At 39.1% G+C, this 20571-nt stretch overlaps 1 protein-coding gene across 1 annotated transcript in view; it reads left to right on the top strand.

The window, feature by feature from the left end:
- DNAH10 (dynein axonemal heavy chain 10) overlaps positions 1-20571 on the top strand; it is a 50225-nt gene that overhangs the window by 4661 nt on the left and 24993 nt on the right. The window contains exons 9-43 of the mRNA XM_063415509.1: positions 686-880; positions 1031-1201; positions 1844-2020; positions 2358-2531; positions 3140-3309; positions 4010-4161; positions 4554-4718; positions 5180-5387; positions 6222-6378; positions 7497-7973; positions 8132-8290; positions 8605-8730; positions 8810-8912; positions 9139-9317; positions 9883-10094; positions 10383-10539; positions 10972-11205; positions 11307-11429; positions 12203-12436; positions 12928-13151; positions 13601-13870; positions 13958-14141; positions 14410-14544; positions 14939-15091; positions 15658-15846; positions 15948-16094; positions 16657-16848; positions 17014-17132; positions 17284-17442; positions 17734-17869; positions 17979-18101; positions 18280-18414; positions 18725-18938; positions 19184-19303; positions 20192-20337. Of these exons, the coding sequence (XP_063271579.1) occupies positions 686-880; positions 1031-1201; positions 1844-2020; positions 2358-2531; positions 3140-3309; positions 4010-4161; positions 4554-4718; positions 5180-5387; positions 6222-6378; positions 7497-7973; positions 8132-8290; positions 8605-8730; positions 8810-8912; positions 9139-9317; positions 9883-10094; positions 10383-10539; positions 10972-11205; positions 11307-11429; positions 12203-12436; positions 12928-13151; positions 13601-13870; positions 13958-14141; positions 14410-14544; positions 14939-15091; positions 15658-15846; positions 15948-16094; positions 16657-16848; positions 17014-17132; positions 17284-17442; positions 17734-17869; positions 17979-18101; positions 18280-18414; positions 18725-18938; positions 19184-19303; positions 20192-20337 (6219 nt within the window). The remainder of the gene's footprint in view (positions 1-685; positions 881-1030; positions 1202-1843; positions 2021-2357; positions 2532-3139; positions 3310-4009; positions 4162-4553; positions 4719-5179; positions 5388-6221; positions 6379-7496; positions 7974-8131; positions 8291-8604; positions 8731-8809; positions 8913-9138; positions 9318-9882; positions 10095-10382; positions 10540-10971; positions 11206-11306; positions 11430-12202; positions 12437-12927; positions 13152-13600; positions 13871-13957; positions 14142-14409; positions 14545-14938; positions 15092-15657; positions 15847-15947; positions 16095-16656; positions 16849-17013; positions 17133-17283; positions 17443-17733; positions 17870-17978; positions 18102-18279; positions 18415-18724; positions 18939-19183; positions 19304-20191; positions 20338-20571) is intronic.

Genomic DNA, 20571 nt, shown 5'->3' with positions numbered 1-20571 from the left:
GAATATAGACAATAAATAAAGAGATTGTGTAATCACTGTCTTCTTCTGTAGAGGAGGTTCTTCTGTGTTGTAGGTGTAGACTGGTTAACAACTTTTAGTTTTGTGTTTGAGACCTGTGCAGTGCCTTTGATTCCTAAATTAAGCATTTAATTCTGAAGGTGGAATAACTTTTCTCCAAGTACTGGTTGGGGAAAGGTGTCACTGTGTACGTGGTGTGAACACAGGAGACTTGCAGCAACTGTTTGACACATTTGTGATTTTCGTGGGTTGCCACCTTAATGAGTTAGATAAAATACCATTTAAATATACTATAATATAAAATTTGGCCATCTGTGAATCTGTCTATTAATTGCAGAGTAACATATGAATGGAGAGATGCTGTGTTTAGGCTAATTTAAGTCAGGGTAATTAGCAATATGGTTAATCAGTAAATTGTGTGTAAAGCGGAGTTAAAAGGACTAATAACTATTATCTGTTATAACAATTGAAGTGCTGGGCCTGTAGATTATTGCTGTGGTTTCTTTCTGTGTCTTTTATTAAAATATTTGAAATTTAAATCACAGCACAAACTGATCATTCTCTGAGTGGCTGATATTTTCTGAAGGAAAAATGTAACAATAAGGTGTTCAGTGGCAGAAAAAATATTAAAAACAAAGCTTTATGGAATGTTCTTCTGAATGAATAGGTCACTGAAGAGCTTTACAATATATTTATTCCTGAACTGACAACTGTGTCAGAAAATCCAAAGGCTATTGAGGAGCTACGGAGAGAAGTAAATATAATAATTAGTCCTATGGAAGACCTGAGCTTTGACCCTTTCAGCATGGAAACTGCACGGGACTGGGGATTCGTAATGGAAGAATTTAGAGAAGATGTTAAGGTAAATACCACATACTGCAATTCCCCAAAAAATAGTACAAATAAGCTGCACTGCTACTATTAAAAAGTATTTTCATTTTGCCACCCTTTCTTGGTTTTGCAGGATGAATTTCTAAGTGACAGGGTTTCTTTGATTTCTTCCTTTGTTTAGGATATTGAAGAAAAGATGACAAGATTTATTGATGAGTCTTTTACGACTCTTCGATCAGCAGAAGCTGCTTTTGACCTGCTGATGAAGTACAAACACCTCCAGATTCGTGAACCTGTTAATAAGAAGTTAATGAAAAAGTTCCGCAATGTTCTGAACCAATATTGTAAAGAGGTATTCAATTTAGGGATTTCTTATCCAGTACATGAAATTCTTTACCTAATGAAAATCATAAATATACATATGTCTAAATACCTGTGTGGTATCATTTACTGTCTAAAAGACTGAAAAAATTTATAAATGAATATGATAATTGCTCTTTTTTATGGAGCCCAGCTGGAGGAATAGTCTGGTAAATTTGCTGTAATGCTGTGGACATCTGTATAAGTGAGACACTGTAAACAGGAAGGTGCTCTGAATGCAACAAGGCTGGTGGCTCTTCCTGCACCTTGTGAAAAGCAGCTCAACCTTCCTGAGAAAATGGATCTTTTATACCCTGCAGCTTCCTTGTCATGGCCAAGCTCATGATATGATCAGAAGGTGTCACAGATTGACTCTGGAAGGCTAGAATGTAGAAGGATGTATATTGGAAAGCTTTTTTCTTGATATTTCAAAGAACATTGAACTTTACAATCAAATGTGATCTCACAGAAAATGCTGCCATAATGGCAGCTCCACAAAATAGAGAAATGAAGACAAAATAATTATTTTTATCCTCCTGCTGGAATTAGCTTCAGAACTTGTGCTGTGTATCAGACAGTGATCATGGACAAGCACGGGGAAAATAATTCCTTGCAATGTTTTATTCTCTTCTAGGTTGAAATTGTTAAGCAGATCTTTGTTCAGAACCTCAAGGATCCCCCTCGGTACAAGAACCATCCTCCAGTGGCTGGAGCAATATCCTGGTCCCGCTCCCTCTCCCAGCGGATCCAGCGCACCATCACTCGATTCCAAGAGGAGGAGGAGCTGCTTGCCTCTGAACGTGGAAAGGAGGTGTGCTGGCTCTTTTGGTACTTGATGAAGGGAGAAACACTTTCGTTACACACTTCTAAAGATGTGAGGGTGCTCTAATGTGAGAAGTCCCAAGTCTCTGAACACAGCAAGCCATGTTAGATGTGAAAACTGGATTGAAACCTTCCCAGGGAGACAGTGATGGAATCATTTACATAATTCAAGAGCCCAGATTCTCCAGTGTCTGCATTAATTACAGGATATTACTTGTTCTCTTATCTAATAAAAACCAGAAACCATATTGAGAGACCATATTAGGATTGGCTAGTTGAGCATTTCTCAGTCTTTAAAATGAGTTATACAGAGTTGTCCTTTCTAGGTGAAAGAAATGTATCTCCAAGTGGTCAAGAAAATGGAAGAGTATGAAGATCAAAAATACCATCAGTGGAGAGAAAGGACAGAACAAATGATTCCATTGTTACTGAAAGAGGCTCTGCTGACTGTTGTCACTGATGGGGCTGCAACAAATGTTCATCCAGAAACTTCTGAGCAGGTGAAATGTAGGAAGATTGTGCACCAGGCTTCTCTGAGGGGAAAAACCTGATGGTCAGAGAGAATTTCCTGAGAGTAATATTTTAAACACAGATTTCGAAAAGCTCTGAGCTCAGAATTGTTTGTGGTTCTTTATAAGACATAGTTCCTGAATCAGCTGGCAAATGATTGAATGTTGTTTCTCTGTGTGTTCTTTTGTGCTGTAGTTCCTGTTAATTTTTAAGGTTTGGTACAACATTTTTGGGACATTGCTGCAGTACTTGGGACTGAAGTTAGGTAGAGGCAGGTTTCTAGCAGAGATCTTGCAGAATCCTCTTCCTACTGAACTTTTGTCTGACTCTGAATTTCCACTGGGATTTCTGTTGTAGCTGGTTGCAGCAGTGTGTAAACAGAGGTGATTTGGTTTGTTTCTTGTAAAGGTAATTCTCTGTAATTTCTGAACCAAGAATACTGAGGTTACTATCAAATTTTAAAGGCATTTCCACAGGCTCTGAACATCAGTCACACTGACTTTTACCTTCTGCCTCATCAAATGTCTCCAAAAACTCACCTTTACCTTGTAATGCATGTTTGTTCCTCTCCTTTCTGCTGCTCTTTCTTGTGTTGTAGACCTCTGCAACAGAGGAGCCTGTCACCACCAAGAAAAGTGTCTGCTTCACTCTGAATTTTTCTCCTGAAATCCCAGAGATTATCGCTGAAACAAAGTACATGGAACAACTGGGACTTCCAGTCCCAGAAATGGCGAGATATGTGGCACTACAGGAGGACAAATACCTCAGGTAAGGTAACAGAATTGTAACAGAATATCTGCTCCCGTACAAGTTTATGGCTGTATTTCAAGTGATTTCACTCCAAATGGGAACAGGCCCTGAGTCATCACAGTTTGGAAATATGAGAGCCCTTAGTGATTTTTTTTTTAAGGGTACAATTTCTAATGGCCATGTTGCACTGATAAGCTTTTCTCTGGCGCTCTTTGCATCCTTTATGCTGTAGGACTGTTATACAAATTAACAACTTGTCCAAATCGGAGAGGAAAATAATTTGCAATGAGTTGTTACTGCCATTTAAATTTCAGCTCATTTAAACTCACAATTGCATTCTTCTGTACAGCCTTGGGTAAGTCAGTTGTGTCCAAACTATCACAGACATTTAGCACACAGACGTGCCAATAATTCCCTAAATGGATTTCAAAGTTCACCTGTTTAATTCACTAATGTGCTTCAAGGTGGGGCTGTCTCCATAACTTTCTGAGCTGGGGCAGGAGAGGTTTATCCAACTACTATTGGAACCATATGAAACTTTTCTTTTGTTTTCAGTGGGAAATAAATTACATTTATAACCAATACACATTCACTGGTTAGTTCTGCAAATTTTGCTTTATATGGAAGTCTGAGAACGATGGAAGTTCTCTGCTCTTTGGTGGAGTCTGGAGCTGTTTTTCAAGAAAAACATAATTTTTGTGCTTTGTTGTTTTGTTAGGTATGCAAGTAAGTTGAAAGCCATGCTGGATCGCTATCACAAATTAATGGAGATGATGAATGAAGAAGAAATCAAACTGCTTGATCAGTATGTCCAAGAACTCTGGAGAATATTGAAATCAGGACACCAAAGACTCACGTGGAAGTCTGTAGGTAATGGTGATACTGTTTTAAAATGGCCTTAGATGTTTATTTTCGGTTAAAAAAATCTCCTCAGTTCTGCAGTCTATTTCTTGTGATGGCAGAACATCTGATCCATCTCCTTGCCACAGAGGCAGAATAGCAGGTTAGACAAACTCTGATGCAGGAGATATTTCTTGTGTTTTTATTATATTTAAAACACTGGAGACAGTTAGAAACCCTTAGCTAAAAGCTGTAAGGGAGCAAGATGAAGGATTAGCTGAGAAAACATCTAATCTATGATTTTGTTGAACCTTGGGTCATTCTTAGAGATAAAGCAAGTCTGGTTGTGGCAATTTTGATGCATTTATGAAATACTTGTTAAAAGGGAAAAAAACCAAATGGTTATGATGATTTATTTCAAGGTATTGGTGAATTTATTCTCCAATGTACACAAACCATTGGGAAGTTAGAGTTACTTGTCCATCAGATTCACAATATTTCTGAAGACATAAGCAGCAAACTTCAGTCCATGGAATCAACAAATCTCTTTAAGTTTCCACATTCACAAAATGGTGACAAACATCCTGGTAAGTCTGTATATTTTCATTTCCAAGCTCTGTGTTGTTTTTTTTTTCTCTTTCTGCTACTTTGTGCTTTTAGTTGCCAAGAGAAACCCTTTTAATTGTTAACAAAATTGTTTATAGTAGTAATTCAGGGTGTAATGGAGGATGGAACTGGTTTCCTCAGATGGAAATGGCAGTGAGCTGGTTGTCTGCCAGATCTCTCTGTCACTTGAGTGGGTGATGGATTAAATTTCTTTCAACACTTCATAGTTGTACAAAGGTTGCTATTAAATAATTGAATCCAATCAAAATCCATATTTCAGAGAGCTGAAATATTAATAAATTAAGCATTAATAAGTGAAGATTTTTTTATCATTATGTAAGATCAATTTCATGTTCACAAACAAACCCCAGGTAATTATTCCAGTGTATAAAGCAGTTACATCTTTTGCAGTTAATAATGCTATTTTTTGTATCTGTTGCAGGAGCAAAAGAATTTTTTGACAATGTTAAGTGTGAACAAGCAAAGGAGGTGGAACAACTGGTTAGGAAGTACTCTGCAATTCCACAATTGCTAATAGAAGTGGAAAGACGAGTTGCCAATACAAACAGTGGCAAATCTCCAAAATTAGCTTCCTATTATACATATTGGGAAAATAGGATTTACCAAGTGTTGACACAGTTAATTGTGAAGTAAGTCAGTTGTTTGCTTTAATGGGTTTCCAGTCATCCTCATGTTCTCCTGGCTCTGTTGATGAGTGTGTGTGCTGACATTCTCTTTGAACCCATCAGTGACTTGCAGTTTGTGTGAGGTTTGTATTTCTACTGATTTTTTTCCTGTGAAGAATGGAGAACTGATAACAAGGTACAGAGGAAACTCAGATTCTGAGCAAATGGATACTGGCAGAAGAGAGAAATAAGACACATTTCCTGCAATGTGTATAGTTGAACTTCCCTGGTTCATCTCTAAAATCAAGGTTTTGTTCTCTTAAAGAACATGATTTGAGAATTTGGTGTCTGGGTGCCAGGTGTCTCCCTGTACAGCATGAGACATGAGTCCAAAAACAAAGGTTTTACTTGTTCTGCAGTGGCTGAGGCCATTGCTGGAGCAAGATATTATGAAGACTTCTCTTACAAAGCAAGGTATTCTTGCAATTGTAATATTTATCTAAGCTTCCCAGCCATCTCTTCTTGCCATGATCACTGTTCTGTAATCTGCTCAGATGAGTTTGCTGTGATTTCTTGTCTGGGCCCTTGCAGTGAAGTTGACCACAGTCTCAGGATCCTTTTACACCAGAATATCTCCATTCATTCCTCCCAACAGCTTCTTTTAGCAACTCAGGCTTTTGCATTAAATCAGTTTAGTGGGACAGTTTCTCTCTCAGACATATCAGTGTTTCCAGCTGGAATCAGTGATAGGTTACAGATCTAAGCATACACTTGAAAATTGTAATCTCTCTTTGGGCATTTTCCTGGGGTAGCACCTGATTATTTCTATCTTTGACACTTTTTTTTTTCCTTTCTCAGGAATTTACAGGCTTTTAATGCAACTGTTCTTGCAAATGTGCCACTGTTACAAATAGAGGCGGTTTTATCTGTTCCTGAGATAACCCTGCAACCTAATGCCAGTGAGATTGAAAAAATGACTATGCAATCTATCCAAGACTGTGTTGAAGTCACTAAGGTGATTTTTGATAAATATTTCTTTTTGTTTCCAGAGTTTGCTTGTCATTATGATGAACTAATCTTATTTTATACTTGAGTAAGCATAAATGTCAAAGGGGAGATTCATTTTGCTTTATCTTGGAATCAAAATATCCTGTACATTTTTCTAATTTTGTAGACTGTCTTAATTTTGTAAACTGATGGTCAAGGGGAAAAAATCCATACAATTTTTACTCAGGTAAAATTGTTGATTACATTTTAGCAGTTTTGCCAGCATAAGGACATGATTTGGTTCTGTAAATCAGCATATATCAGAAGGAAGTACTTTTCAGATTGCAGATGTTGCTTTCTGATGTATGAATAAGCTGGTGGGATAAGGAACATGAGTGGCCTCCTCTACATTACATTACGTTATATTAGAAGCAGCAGAATAAACAGTTCAGAAAATGTTGGAGAAAGACATCTAGGACAGCAAATACCTAAAAGAAATATCTAACTTACTGGCAAAGATGTAGCAATATTTTCCTGCATAAATAGTTTCACACTGAACCGCTTTCCTGAAAAGAAGCCAAATAATGTGACAATGTTCCTGCCCTCTGCTGATGGACAAATGATTCCAGATGTCACCTGAACTGAATAAATGTAGTTCAAGTGTGCTTTTTTTGCTGTGCTCCACTGCTGCATTCAGATTCAAAGCCAATACCTTTTCCTCTCTGCCATGTTATGTTGTTGCTCAGCAGAGATTTCAGAAGCAGATTGAGTCATGCATGGAGAAGTTTTGTTAGGATGAAATTAACTCTTCTCAAGTTGATGGGAAAGTCTGATCTCTTTTTTGCTGTCAGAAAAACAATTAATTTGAGAAATCATTTATACCACTTCCTACATTGTGTACTAAATAATGGTGAATTCCTTCTCTGAAAGGGAAGAAAGCTTTGGAAGTGGTGGAGTCACCATTCCTGGAGGATGTGTAGATGTGACACAGGGGGATATGTATGATTTACTGAGTGACCTGACAGTCCTGGACTGCTTGAACTCAATGATCTTAGAGGGCTTTTCAACCTGAATGATTCTATGAATGATTTAACTAAAATGACTCAACAAGGTAACTCTTTTCTGACCCTGTCTTTGGAACTCCAGCATTTCCTACGATGGATGCACGGCACGTGCATCGAGTGCCCTCCTCAGCGCGGCAAGGCGGATGAAGTTGTCACATTCAGCTTTTACAGTGACATCTCCCAGAGCCCTCTGATAACGGAGCAGGCTGTTCTCATCACTCAGAACGTCCACAAGCTCCTGGCTTCTCTCACTGAGTATTTGAACCAATGGAAGAGGTATGACCGGCTGTGGAAATCAGACAGAGACGCAGTCCTGGCTCGTTTAGCTGCAGAAAAGCCTGCCTGTGTTATCTTTGATGAACAATTGCAGTTCTGTATGAGGGTAGTTCAGGAAATGACTCAACGGCCCTTGATTAAAGATGAACAATTTATCAGGCTTCAGCTGGCTCCTTTAGCTTCTGCAGTGCAGGAGAATGCTAAGAGCTGGATGATGTCACTTGGGAAGTTACTTAATGAGTTAGTAAGAGAGGAGCTCTTCAGCCTTCAAGATGAGATTCAGGTAGGTGTTTTCAGTTTGTTTGTTTTGTTATCTTTATCACGTAGACTAAAAATGAATCTGGCGTGTTATTTGCTTGTGGTTTGTGTTTGACTCATTATTGTAATTCTGACAATTGCTTTGTCAGCGTTGATTCTGGAAATGATCTTTACTTTTTACAGAGACTATCAGAGAATGTGAACAGACCTCCTGAAACCCTGGACGATCTCAGAGTTGTCCTGAGCACATTTGGGGTGATCAGAAGCGTGTCTGTGGAGGTGGAACTGAGATACTTGGACATCAGGGAGAGATACAGAACTCTTGCAATGTACAATATTCCAGTAAGTGCACGTCTGGTCAAACCTTTCAGATTGATCAGAAAGGGCACAAATACCTCACATGTGAATGAAGAAATGTTTTCCTTTTAAGGCGTCTTACAGAATTACAGTGTTGTTGAGGTTTGAAGGGATTCCTTTCTCAAATCAGTATGTCCACTTTAAAATGGACATATAGCATGTGTTTAAATCTGATTAAGGTTGCTTTAGGACTGGTTTTGTGTTTTGCAAATTTATAAATTGAGCACATATTCCTCACTTTCTTGTGCAAGTGTGTGTCTCCTCATGTCTTGTGAGAGGTGCTACTTGTTTTGTTTTAGGTACCTGCAGAAGAGCAAGAGAGCTCTGACAGTCTTAGGGAAGTGTGGGAGACTCTCTTGATGGAAGCAGCAGAAGTCAGTCGCAACCTAGATTGTAAAGGAGGTATAAAAGAAGCATTCTCAAAGGTAATATTTGTAATTAGTATTGGAAACAATTAGAAATGGAAACTATTTAATGGAACTATTTAAATGCTGTTCTTTTTAGGTGACACAGCAACAAGTTGAGGACTACAGCAAAGAGACAGAAGATTTCTTACAGAAACTCTTGACTGAGGGGCCTGGTGCTGTTGGGGATGATCTTGATAAAGGTAAATGGATTACTGTGTGATGTTTTGAAAATATTAGTCTTCGGGTAATTCAAATTTTATGTAAAACAAGAAAATTATGCTTTCATTATTAACACACAAACTCATCAGCTGCGAATGTGAACAATTTTAGTACTGGAATATTTACAGACTATCTGCAAATTCTGTCTTATTTATTTCCCATGCACCCTGTGATGATTTAGCTGGAAAAATTCCTCTCCTTTCCCAGGACTAGAACTCATGGCTTTGTTTGAAAAAGAATTAGAGAGACTGGAAAAAAGGCAGCGGGAACTGGGCAGTGCTGAGAAACTTCTGGGCTTGCCAGCCACAGCGTACCCAAACTTAATAAAAGCACAGGAAGATGCAAAAGCTCTGAAGCAGGTCTATGATATTTATGCACAACTGAAAGTGAGTGTCACACTGAGGGGCACACGTGTTCGTGCACAGACACACAGCAAAGGGGGGGACAGCAGAGGCTGCATTGCCCCCTGGTTACTGTCAGCTCTGAAGCCTTTGCATGCAATAAGCTGTGCCCTGTGAAATGATTTTAATGATATTAGTGCAGCACTGTCAGTGTATCCATGGTGGAGCAAACACATCCACTCATCAGAGCAGACTCCTCCCAGGCTCTAATAATTGTTGGATGGCATTTTACTGCATGTGGTTCCTGATCAGTTCAGTGAAACTGCTTTTGGATATAGGATGTGTACAGGTGACAGTGGGTATCTCTGGCTTTAACTATTTCTTAAGAAGTTTTATTTTTCCAAAACTTAAATGTCCTGTAAAGTGTGGTCCTGTTCTCCATATTCCTCTTTTACTATTTCTTATACAACTGATTGTGTCTGGCTATGAATCTTCCTTGGACATGAACTTGTCTCTCCCTATGTTTGTAAAATGTTAATACAATTACATTTTGGGGGTCAAAACTAAAAGGAATATGACTTTTTTCCCTTCCTAATGTCCTTGTTTCCAGGCAGCTAAAGAGGAATGGTCTCAGACTCTCTGGATAAACCTCAATGTCAGGGTTCTTCAGGATGGAACCGAAGGGTTTCAGAAAGTCCTTCGGAAGCTGCCCAGGAAAGTGCGCGGTTTGCCGATAGCTGTCCAGCTGGATAAAAAACTGAAGGCATTTCTCAACTCCATTCCTTTGCTGCTTGATTTGAAAAATAAAGCTTTAAGAGAAAGGTTTGTTTTGGTTTATTTACATCACTGTATACAGAAATATTTGATGTTAGAACTTTCAGTTTCCATTACTGGGGTCATGCCATGTCCTGGAGCTTGGAACTTTATTTGTGGCTAATGAACTTGTGTAATAGCATGAAAGGTGCTGCCATGACTGGGATATGTTATATCAAACTAGTAGTTCTTGTTTAAACATCAGAATGTTAAACCTGAATTCATGATTATATATTACAGTTGTTTTTGGTTTTTTATTGTATCATGGTGTTAAACTGATGTGTTAATTTAAAACAGGCATTGGGAAGACCTTATGGAGAAAACAGGAACAAGGTTTGAAATGAAAACAGAAACATTCACTTTGGAAAATATGTTTGCCATGGAACTTCACAAATACAAGGAGGTTATTAGTGATATAGTTGGAACTGCTGTTAAAGAACTTACCATTGAGAAGGTAATGTATTGAATTATAGAATCATAGTAAAACTAAAAAGACAAGGATGACAGCAATCAGTTTTATTTAATATTTGTAATTTGGCATGACTGCAAGTTTGGCCATCTTTGGGGAGGTGCCATGAGCTACATGAGCCAAGATCTACAGCTCTGTTAATGAGCTCCTACTGGCAGAGGATCCTTGCAGAACTGGGTTTGGCAGCAGCATATTGGATTTCTATGATTACAGTAAGAAAGTTTGTCTTATGAAAATAGTTCTGAAGAAGGAGCCATTCTCTTGCTGTCATGCTTTGAAATAGACCCTTCTTTATAAACCAGAGTTAGGAAATATGTGCAAAAATTTTGCTGGATTAGCAATTTCATTTTTTTGCTAAGATTATAGTTCTCCAGTTTTTGAAGACTGAAATATGCATCTTTTTATGTTCACACGCAGGGAATCAAGGAAATAATAGAAACGTGGGAAAATATGAAATTCCCTGTAGAAGAATACACCAAAGGCACTGAGACACGAGGCTTTATTCTGGGATCTGTAGAGGAAATTTTAGAGCTTCTTGATGACAACAATGTCAATCTTCAGAGTTTTTTGGGCAGTCGATTTGTGGGTCCTTTTCTTTCATCCGCTCAAAAATGGGAAAAAACTCTGTCATTGATTGGTGAAGTGAGCGAGGTAGGAGGAAAGTACTGGACTAAATAATTAATGTTTATTATTTATAATCCAAATTTTCCACTGTACTTCTGTTTCCTCTTACGATAACATTTGTTTCTTAGATCTGGATATCAGTTCAGAGAAAATGGATGTACCTGGAGAGCATTTTTGTTAGTGCAGATATCAGAGCACAGCTTCCAGAGGAAGTCAAAATATTTGAACGTGTAGACAAGATGTTTAAACAGGCAAGTAACAGACTTATGATGACTATAATTATTTAGTCCGTTTTGCTTCCAGTTCCACAGTTGCTTATAGTCTTCTGTGACGTGTAATACTGAAAATGATGTGCTGTAATTCATTGAATGTGAGATTGGGAACCCAGGGATTTTGTGTTTTACTTTACATCTGTCATAACCAGAAGAATTCTCCCTATTTAGCTAAGATGGGCAGAGGTGAGATCCTTGGCTGGCAGCATGGGATAGGCAAAATCTTCTTTTCCTTTCATTGTTTACAACTTTTTACTTTTACCTTGATAAGAAGAAGTTTAGATGTGTTCCTATTGATTGAGGACCTAGGTTCATGCTAAAAAGGCTTTTCTGCTTCATGCCACTGTTCCCATACTGAACACATATTCCTGCTATGGATATGGCTTAATTTTCTGTTTCCCATGTGCAAAACTGAGAGAGTACTGTGATTTTGAAATATGATTGATCACTCCTTCAAGTACCATTGTGCACAGGAGCAGAGTCAGGTATGTGCTTAAGCTGGCCTGACTGGGGATACAGCCTTGTCTGGCTTACACTTGCTTTTACAGTTCTATCTCCAAAACTACCTTCATGTTTTCATACAGCACTGCAGCACCACAAAACTATCTCAAAACCATTTCAAAACCTTTGATTTACTTCCATAAGGATCTGTACTGCTTGTGCTGTTTGCATGCTTTGTCATAAACTAAATATAATTTAATATAAACTTTTGCTGTTCAACATGTTCTAAACTCCTTTTTCTCCCTGTATAGATAATGGATGAAACTGTAAAAGACCCGATAATAAAAAATTGCTGTGAAGTCCCAAATCGTCTGTCAGACTTCCATCATATAAACAATGTGCTGGAGAAATGCCAGAAAAGCTTGAATGATTATTTGGATTCCAAACGAAACGCTTTCCCGAGATTTTTCTTTATATCTGATGATGAGTTGCTCAGTATCCTTGGCAGCAGCAGTGCACTCTGTGTCCAGGAACACATGATAAAGGTACAATGTCTGGCTTTCCACAGTGCCTTGTGCTTTTAGGTGCCTTAAAAAGTTTAACAGACTGTACTAAGGATGCAGGGATATTTTTTTTGCATGCAAAGAGAATCCTGGCAGCATCATGAAGAAGCTTCTGAATAACCAGATCAAATCTGATGCACAGTCTCTGCTGCCTCTCACACTGGTTGGTGGCAGTTATGGTGGAGGAACATTCAAGACACACCAGAATGATTTATCATTAAAGAACTTTCCTCATAGATTGTAGTTCCTCCTAGCTCTTATTTTCTAGGGTAAAAAAAAAAATCACTACCATTTGGGCCTGATTATTTGCTTGATATTCTGCAGTTCTCCTGCTGGGCTATATATCAGCATTTGTATTTGATTACTCAGGAGCAAGATCCATTTCTCTGGAGGAGAGCCAGGGCTGCATACACTCACATCCTGGAGGCTTTGTTCCTAAAATGCCGGTGAATTTCTTTGTCGGTGCATTTCAGATGTTTGATAATATAGCCTCGCTGAGGTTCAAGGACGCCAGCAATGATGACAAGATTGCCACAGCCATGATCTCAGCTGAGGGGGAGGTGATGGAGTTCCAGAAGGATGTCCCTGCTGTGGGCAGAGTGGAGAACTGGATGACAGCAGTGCTGGAGGAAATGAGACGGACCAACAGGCGCCTCACCAAGGAAGCCATTTTTCGATATTGTGAAGACAGGAGCAGGTGAAACAATCTGTGTCAAGGATAACACAAAGAACCTGATATGCTAGTGATACAGAAAAGTTATGGCATAGTTTTACAATTCCTACACAATTTAATCTGTATTTCTCTATGTGGAGGGATATGAATACATTCCCATGTACTATTTTAACCAACCATGAAGAATCTTGAGTTTTATTTTTGGTGTTGTGTGTTCAGTAGGTTTTTCTCACGATGAATACCAGTTGGCAACTTTGTATGTGGAACAAGCAGCTTTTCCATCAGAATATTTCCTAGGCTTTTGAAAACCCACAGCATACTTTGATAGAACTCTGTATATCTCTGAAAAGCTTGTAGCTGTTGCAGGAACAAGAGGAACTTGTTTTTTGTTGTTTTGCTTTTTTTTTCTTTCCTCATCAATTACTTAAAATAAACAGTAACTCAGCCTCCCTTACTATATGTGTTTCCCACAGAGTTGATTGGATGTTGCTCTTCCAAGGCATGATGGTGCTTGCTGCTAATCAAGTGTGGTGGACTTGGCAGGTAGAGGATGTCTTTCGGAAAGTGAAAATGGGAGAAAAGCAGGCAATGAAACTTTATGCTAAAAAAATGCACAAGCAAATCGATGAGCTGGTTACCCGCATTTCAATGCCCTTGAGCAAAAATGACAGGAAAAAATACAACACTGTTCTCATCATCGACGTGCACGCCAGGGACATCATCGACGTGTTTGTCAGAGACAGGTAAACACCACCCCCAGCTCCTGAGCAAACACCACATCCAGAAGTGGCCCTGGCATCCTTTTGGCTCACGTGAGCTGTGTCGTGCAGCATCCTGCAGGCTCAGGAGTTCGAGTGGGAGAGCCAACTGCGCTTCTACTGGGAGCGCGAGCCGGACGAGCTGGTGGTGCGGCAGTGCACCGGCGCCTTCGGCTACGGCTACGAGTACATGGGGCTCAACGGGCGGCTCGTCATCACCCCGCTCACCGACCGCATCTACCTCACCCTCACTCAGGTGTGCCCTCAGGGACAGCTTGCTCACAAGCCCTTGTTACACCTCAACAATCACGTCTTGTTTTGCTGCCTCTTCCTTCTGTCTCCCAGTGTGAATGCTAAGATGTTTGAAATCGGTTGTGATATCCTTCTCACCTCATTGCTGCAATGTATCTGTTCACAGATAAAGTTTAAAGTTTTTCGTACTCAATGGTTCGTTTGTGGTTTTGTTACCAACCTAACATAAATCTGATCCAAGCTTTGCTTTGCTTTCTGGTTTGTCTTCAAAGGCCCTATCAATGTTTTTGGGAGGAGCACCAGCAGGGCCGGCAGGAACAGGGAAGACAGAAACAACCAAGGATCTGGCCAAAGCACTGGGCTTGCTGTGTGTAGTGACAAACTGTGGAGAAGGCATGGACTTCAAAGTAAGAGTTAAAGATCTTTGTTCTCTGATAAAATGCCAATTTCTGCTCTTTATCAGTGCCCAGGATAAGGACATACTCTGAACTTCTACATAAGTATCTCCCTTAGAGATACCCTGCTGTTTGATAATTAAATTTAGTAAAAACTGTTGCTTTTGAATAAATTCCTGAAGGAATTTCAGGCCCTTTCAAGTAGGAGAGCAATGACTGTATGGTATGTGTTCAGGTTTATGATAAGCAATCTAAATGATTTGGCAAGTAATTATTGCAAGACCTTATGACTGATAAACATCCAGAGGTTTACCCACCATTAAGAATTTTAGTGTGTTCTGAAGTTTTTTGATGCTGAATGTTTTATATAGCCACTGCTGAGAAGTTTTCTTGTTGTTCCTTTTAGGCAATGGGTAAAATCTTCTCAGGCCTTGCCCAGTGTGGTGCATGGGGGTGCTTTGATGAATTCAATCGCATCGACGCTTCTGTGCTTTCAGTTGTTTCTTCCCAGATTCAGACCATCCGAAATGCTTTAATGAATGGATGGAAAAGATTTCAGGTAAACATTAAAAAAGGAGAGTAATTGTGAAGGCTGATCTTGGTTTTCAGACCAAGATACAGGGTTAGACCCCATCATTAGATCAAAGGGCTGCTGCTTCTGTAATTCAGTTTGTGCTGAACAATTTAAACTCCTGAGTATGTACTTTTGGTTTGAAAGATGTTAAATCCTTGCTGATTGCCTAATCCTTTGCTAGGTTCTTCCTTTGTGAAGCAAGATAAAAGTGGTTTTAATAGGATAATAGCAAGTAAATGGGGTAATAGTCTAGTAGTAATGAGGAACAGGAGTAATTTAACTTGATGTGGATTGTAAGGATTTATTTACTGAGGCTTTATTTACTGATGCTTATGGAATTCAAAAACCTCTGATAGAAAATTTGAGGCTTGTGAAATATCTTAGAAGGTACATTCATCCCACTATTTGTATAGGATAACTGTCTAAAGCTGAATATTTTAGCACTTTGTCCTAAGAGGGTGCCCCAGTATTACTGGTTTTCTCTTTGAGCAAATAGTATTTTCTTTTTAGTTCCTAATTCACATTGTTCTAATGTTTTCTTATGCCTTTAGTTTGAAGGACAGGAGATTTCCCTTGACAGCCGTATTGGCATTTTTATTACAATGAATCCTGGTTATGCTGGCCGGACTGAGCTCCCTGAGTCTGTAAAAGCTCTCTTCAGGCCTGTGGTCGTTATTGTACCAGATCTTCAGCAGATCTGTGAAATAATGCTGTTTTCTGAAGGCTTCCTTACAGCAAAGGTAAGAAAATTCTATTGTTCCCCATTCCCATGTACCCACCCATGTTTGCAGGCCAATAAAAATGTCCACATCCGTGATCATTTAAATTAAATCTCAAACAGGTCCTTGCCAAAAAGATGACAGTGCTGTACAAGCTGGCAAGGGAACAGCTTTCTAAACAGCATCACTATGATTTTGGACTGCGGGCCCTTAAGTCAGTGTTGGTAATGGCTGGAGAATTGAAAAGAGGATCAGCAGAGCTCAGTGAGGTAGATTTGCTGCTTAGTTACCCTGGACATACAATGCTTTTCATTAGAAAGGAGATGTGCTTCCCCGTCTGATGTAGTTTGTCTGGTTTGCAAATAGGAACATTGGTGTTGTTTTATTATTTCACTTGATTCTTATTGAGTTTCATTGTGCTCTCTGCCATTATAACTCCAGTTAAAGTAGGGAAAGCTATGGAAAATGAGATATTTTCCTGCTTGTTAAGTCCAGGATGCAAATAGCCAGATGAATATCTCTGGATGACCAGCAAAACCTGGTTTTTAAACAGTGAGTGCTCCAGCTCAGGGAAGGTGTGGTGTGGCCACTGCAGCCATTTGGCTTTTGATTATCATGGTAAAAAAAAGCAGTGTATTATTCTTAGTTATTGATATCCTTGATCCATTTAAAATCACCTCTGTTGTTTCCACTAGAAATTGATGACAAAAAACATTCTAAAAGCTGTACTGAAATAATCGAGCAATAGTTTTTAAAGATTTAAAGTTTTGAAGTACCTCATTTTAGCTGATTAGTGTCTGGTAAAGATTGATTTTGCTGTGTTTTGTCTAGGAAGTTGTACTAATGAGAGCTCTGCGAGATATGAATCTCCCTAAATTTGTGTTTGAAGATGTTCCTCTCTTCCTGGGCCTAATCTCAGACCTGTTCCCTGGCCTGGATTGCCCTCGAGTCCGCTACCCTGACTTTAATGATGCTGTAGAACAAGTGCTGCAAGAACGGGGTTATATTGTTCTGCCAGTCCAGGTATAAAAAATGTTAATTGCGTGAGGTTTTGTTGTAAATATGAGGCTGCAGGTGCATTGTTGCACCCTGGAGTGGCTGCAGGAAAATTTATGTGCTATAAACCAGCTGCTAACCTTGTCCAAGGAGTTATGACAGTAGTCTCCTGAATCCGTGTTTATTTTTCAGGTGGATAAAGTAGTTCAGATGTATGAGACAATGTTAACTCGTCACACCACAATGGTGGTTGGACCTACTGGAGGTGGCAAGACAGTTGTAATAAATACCTTGTGCCATGCCCAAAACAAGTGAGTGTGGAGTGTAAACCAGGCTGTAAAATGGCACAGTCTGTATTATCCTGTCCAACATCCTGGATCAACAGCTGCCCAGAGTATTTGCTTGGGTTAATATCAGATGATAATGTGACATTTTACTATTGCTTTCTTGCTGTTCCTTTAGGCTGGGATTATTTACAAAGCTTTACACCCTAAACCCTAAAGCTATGAGTGTGATTGAGCTGTATGGGATCCTTGACCCTGTCTCACGAGACTGGACAGACGGAGTCCTGTCAAACATTTTTCGGGATATCAACAGGCCCACTGACAAGAAAGAGAGAAGGTAGGCAGCTGGAAATCACTGTGGTGGTTTTGAGATCCTGGGGTTTACATCAATTAAAAAAACATTATATGACACTATTTTAAAAAACAAATGCTAAATAAATAAGAAAGTGTTAGGGGGTCTTTCTATCTCCTGTGAGTTTCTAGTCTCAGTGAAACTCTGCAATTATAAAAAATGCAAGGTGAACTTCAGAATACCTGGACTGACAATGACACCATTGATGACACTTCTGAATTCAGAAATATGTTAGCAAAATCAGAGGTCAGTGAGTGCCCCGTGGCTCTCTCACAGGTACATTCTCTTTGATGGAGATGTGGATGCTCTCTGGGTTGAGAACATGAATTCTGTCATGGATGACAACAAGTTACTGACCCTGGCTAACGGGGAGCGGATTAGGCTTCAGGCACACTGTGCTTTGTTGTTTGAGGTAAGAAATGACTGTACCATGTAATACACAGGAAGGGTTAGGTACTGATGGGGTTCAAAGCCTGAAAAGCAGTTACTGTGAATCATTATCTTGTGTGATTATTTTATAGGTTGGGGATTTACAGTATGCATCTCCTGCCACAGTATCCCGCTGTGGAATGGTCTTTGTAGACCCTAAAAACCTGAGATATGAGCCCTACTGGCAAAAGTGGGTCAAAGAAAGAGAAAATGAGGTGAGAATTTCTGCACTTGTTCAGAGAGTATCTGTATTTAACACTGAACTGTAGACAGTCTTTGGTAGAAGTGATTCCTTCAAGAACAATCATATCTGGTCAGCCAGGTATTGACAGGAAGGTCTGCTATCAAAATTTTTCTTTCCAGCTGAATTATTGTCTTTTTTGTGTTCCTTAGAATGAGAAAGTGGAATTGGATCGTCTCTTTAAAAAGTACGTGCCCTACCTCATTGATATGATTGTGGAGGGAGTTGTGGATGGCAAACAGGAACGAAAGCTGAAGACCATTGTTCCTCAAACAGATTTAAATATGGTAGGAAATGGAGAATAAAGATTGAACATGTTTAACTAAAAAGAAAACAGAATGATGGAAAAAGTAAAACCTTCCCAAAGAAAGCACATGGGGACAGTCTGTGCTGAAATGTCAATTTGCTATTGATGAGTGAGCACAAAGAGACTGGAAACCAATCAGCACCTAACAATGCTCTTCTACTGAACCTAATACACATAGCTGTAGATCCACCTGTGAGAAGAAAACACCAGCAATCAGCTAAAAACATATTAAGAGTTTTCATGAATCCAAATGGCCATTTTTATTTACAGATTTGTCCATTTTCCAACAGATCGTGCAGTTGACTGTGATGCTGAATGTCCTGCTGGTACAGCCTGAAAATCCTGATGTTCTGGAGTGTTTCTTCTTGGAAGCTTTGTATTGCTCCTTAGGTGCTTCTCTTCTTGATGCTGGCAGAATTAAATTTGATGAACATGTTAAACGTATTTCCTACATGACTGTTGTTCAGGGTGAGGACATCCTGGCTAAGCCAGGGGAGCTGCCAGGTAGGATCTTGTCCTAATTTAATCTGAATCCCATTCACTGTAATAGAAAAGTGATGGTTTTCATGAAGGTGCTAGAGTAAAAGGATTTTGGTTGATGCCTTAGTGGGTTAAATGACTTGTAAACAGAATGAAGTGTTGCCCAGCTTGGCCTATAATCTTACTTTACTTTTTCATCTCAATCAGATTGTTTTCTTCAGAAATATTTCAGTATCCTAAAAAAATTGCAGTTGCTTAATGATTTACAGGTCAGCTGCCAACTTTGTATGATTTCCATTTTGATGGCACTCAAAAACGTTGGGTACCTTGGATGCAACTTGTTCCTGAATATGTTCATGATCCTGAAGTGAAATTTCTTGACATTCTAGGTGAGTATAAGATAAAATATAGTGATGATGTGCTTTTAATTCATAATGTGCCACCACTGAGTGCATGGCACTTAACATGAGACATCCTTTTTCTGTACTGAAGGTCACCTACTCAGGTTCAGTTTCTTGTGATGGCACAAATCAGTTTCTTTAAAGTTCTTTTCATAGTAGTTTAGCAGTCATAAAGTTGATGTTTACAGCATTGTGTAATCAAAAAGTGAGGAAAGGATGAGAGCACGATTCAGTTAAATGAGGCTTATTTAGGAGCTAATGATGCCTTTTGAAAGCTGGGATAGCAGAAGATTCACAGTTTGCTCTACCAGAAATTCTAGGAAAACATCAGGTACTGAGTAGATAAAAATTACATTCTTAGGGCTGTTATTGGTTGTTACCTAAAGCATTGCCTAATGGTGCTTTTCATAGTTAAAGACTAAAATTTAGGCACATTAATTTACAGTGATACTCCAAGCACAGGTTAACTTCACTGACACGAGAAATAAATTTATGATCTCTGAAGTTGCTCCAAATGCAGATGATTCACATAGAAAAAAATTAATCTCTGTAGAGTTCTGGGAAAATGCTTATGACTAAAATAAATCCTGATTATATCCTTGAAACAGGGATTAAATGGAGCTTAACCGAACCATGACCCTCCTATATCAAAGATAACTTTTTTTAGTATACCTATATAGAAGAAAAGATCCCAACGACAAAGAGATGATTAAGCAATTAAAATTTTCTTTCAGCATTGTTAGTGAATTGATAATTCAAATTATGTCTTTGTGTGACTGCATGTTAATACCTTGAGATTGTATAAATATAAATATAAATCCCCCAGCTGCAGTGCATTTTCATTCAGGCAGGGGCTGTGTTGCTGCTCTGTTTCAGTGCCCACCGTGGATACCACACGCACTGCGTGGTTGCTGGAGCAGATGGTGAAAGTGAAACGCCCCGTTGTTCTTGTGGGTGAATCGGGCACATCTAAGACAGCAACCACACAGAACTTCCTGAAGAATCTGGACAAAGAATTTAATGTATGTGTGAGGCATTTTACCCTTTTTGTAAAGCTGCATTTTCGTTCTTTGCCCTTGTATTAAATTTGTATTGTGAGGCCTGAGTCTGTGGGTTGCAATATTGACGTGGGTAACGTGACTGCAAACTCCAGACCCAAAGTGTGTGACTGATTTGAAAATTCTTCAAGATCAAAGATGGCTTGTCCTCTTTTACCTTTTACAGACTCAATTATATAAAGTAAAAATGTATTATCA

Source organism: Prinia subflava, chromosome 19, assembly GCF_021018805.1.
Source record: "Prinia subflava isolate CZ2003 ecotype Zambia chromosome 19, Cam_Psub_1.2, whole genome shotgun sequence".
Classification (NCBI taxonomy): Eukaryota; Metazoa; Chordata; class Aves; order Passeriformes; family Cisticolidae; genus Prinia; species Prinia subflava.
The sequence above is the reverse complement of the archived record's forward strand: the minus strand, read 5'-3'. Positions and strand labels throughout refer to the sequence as shown.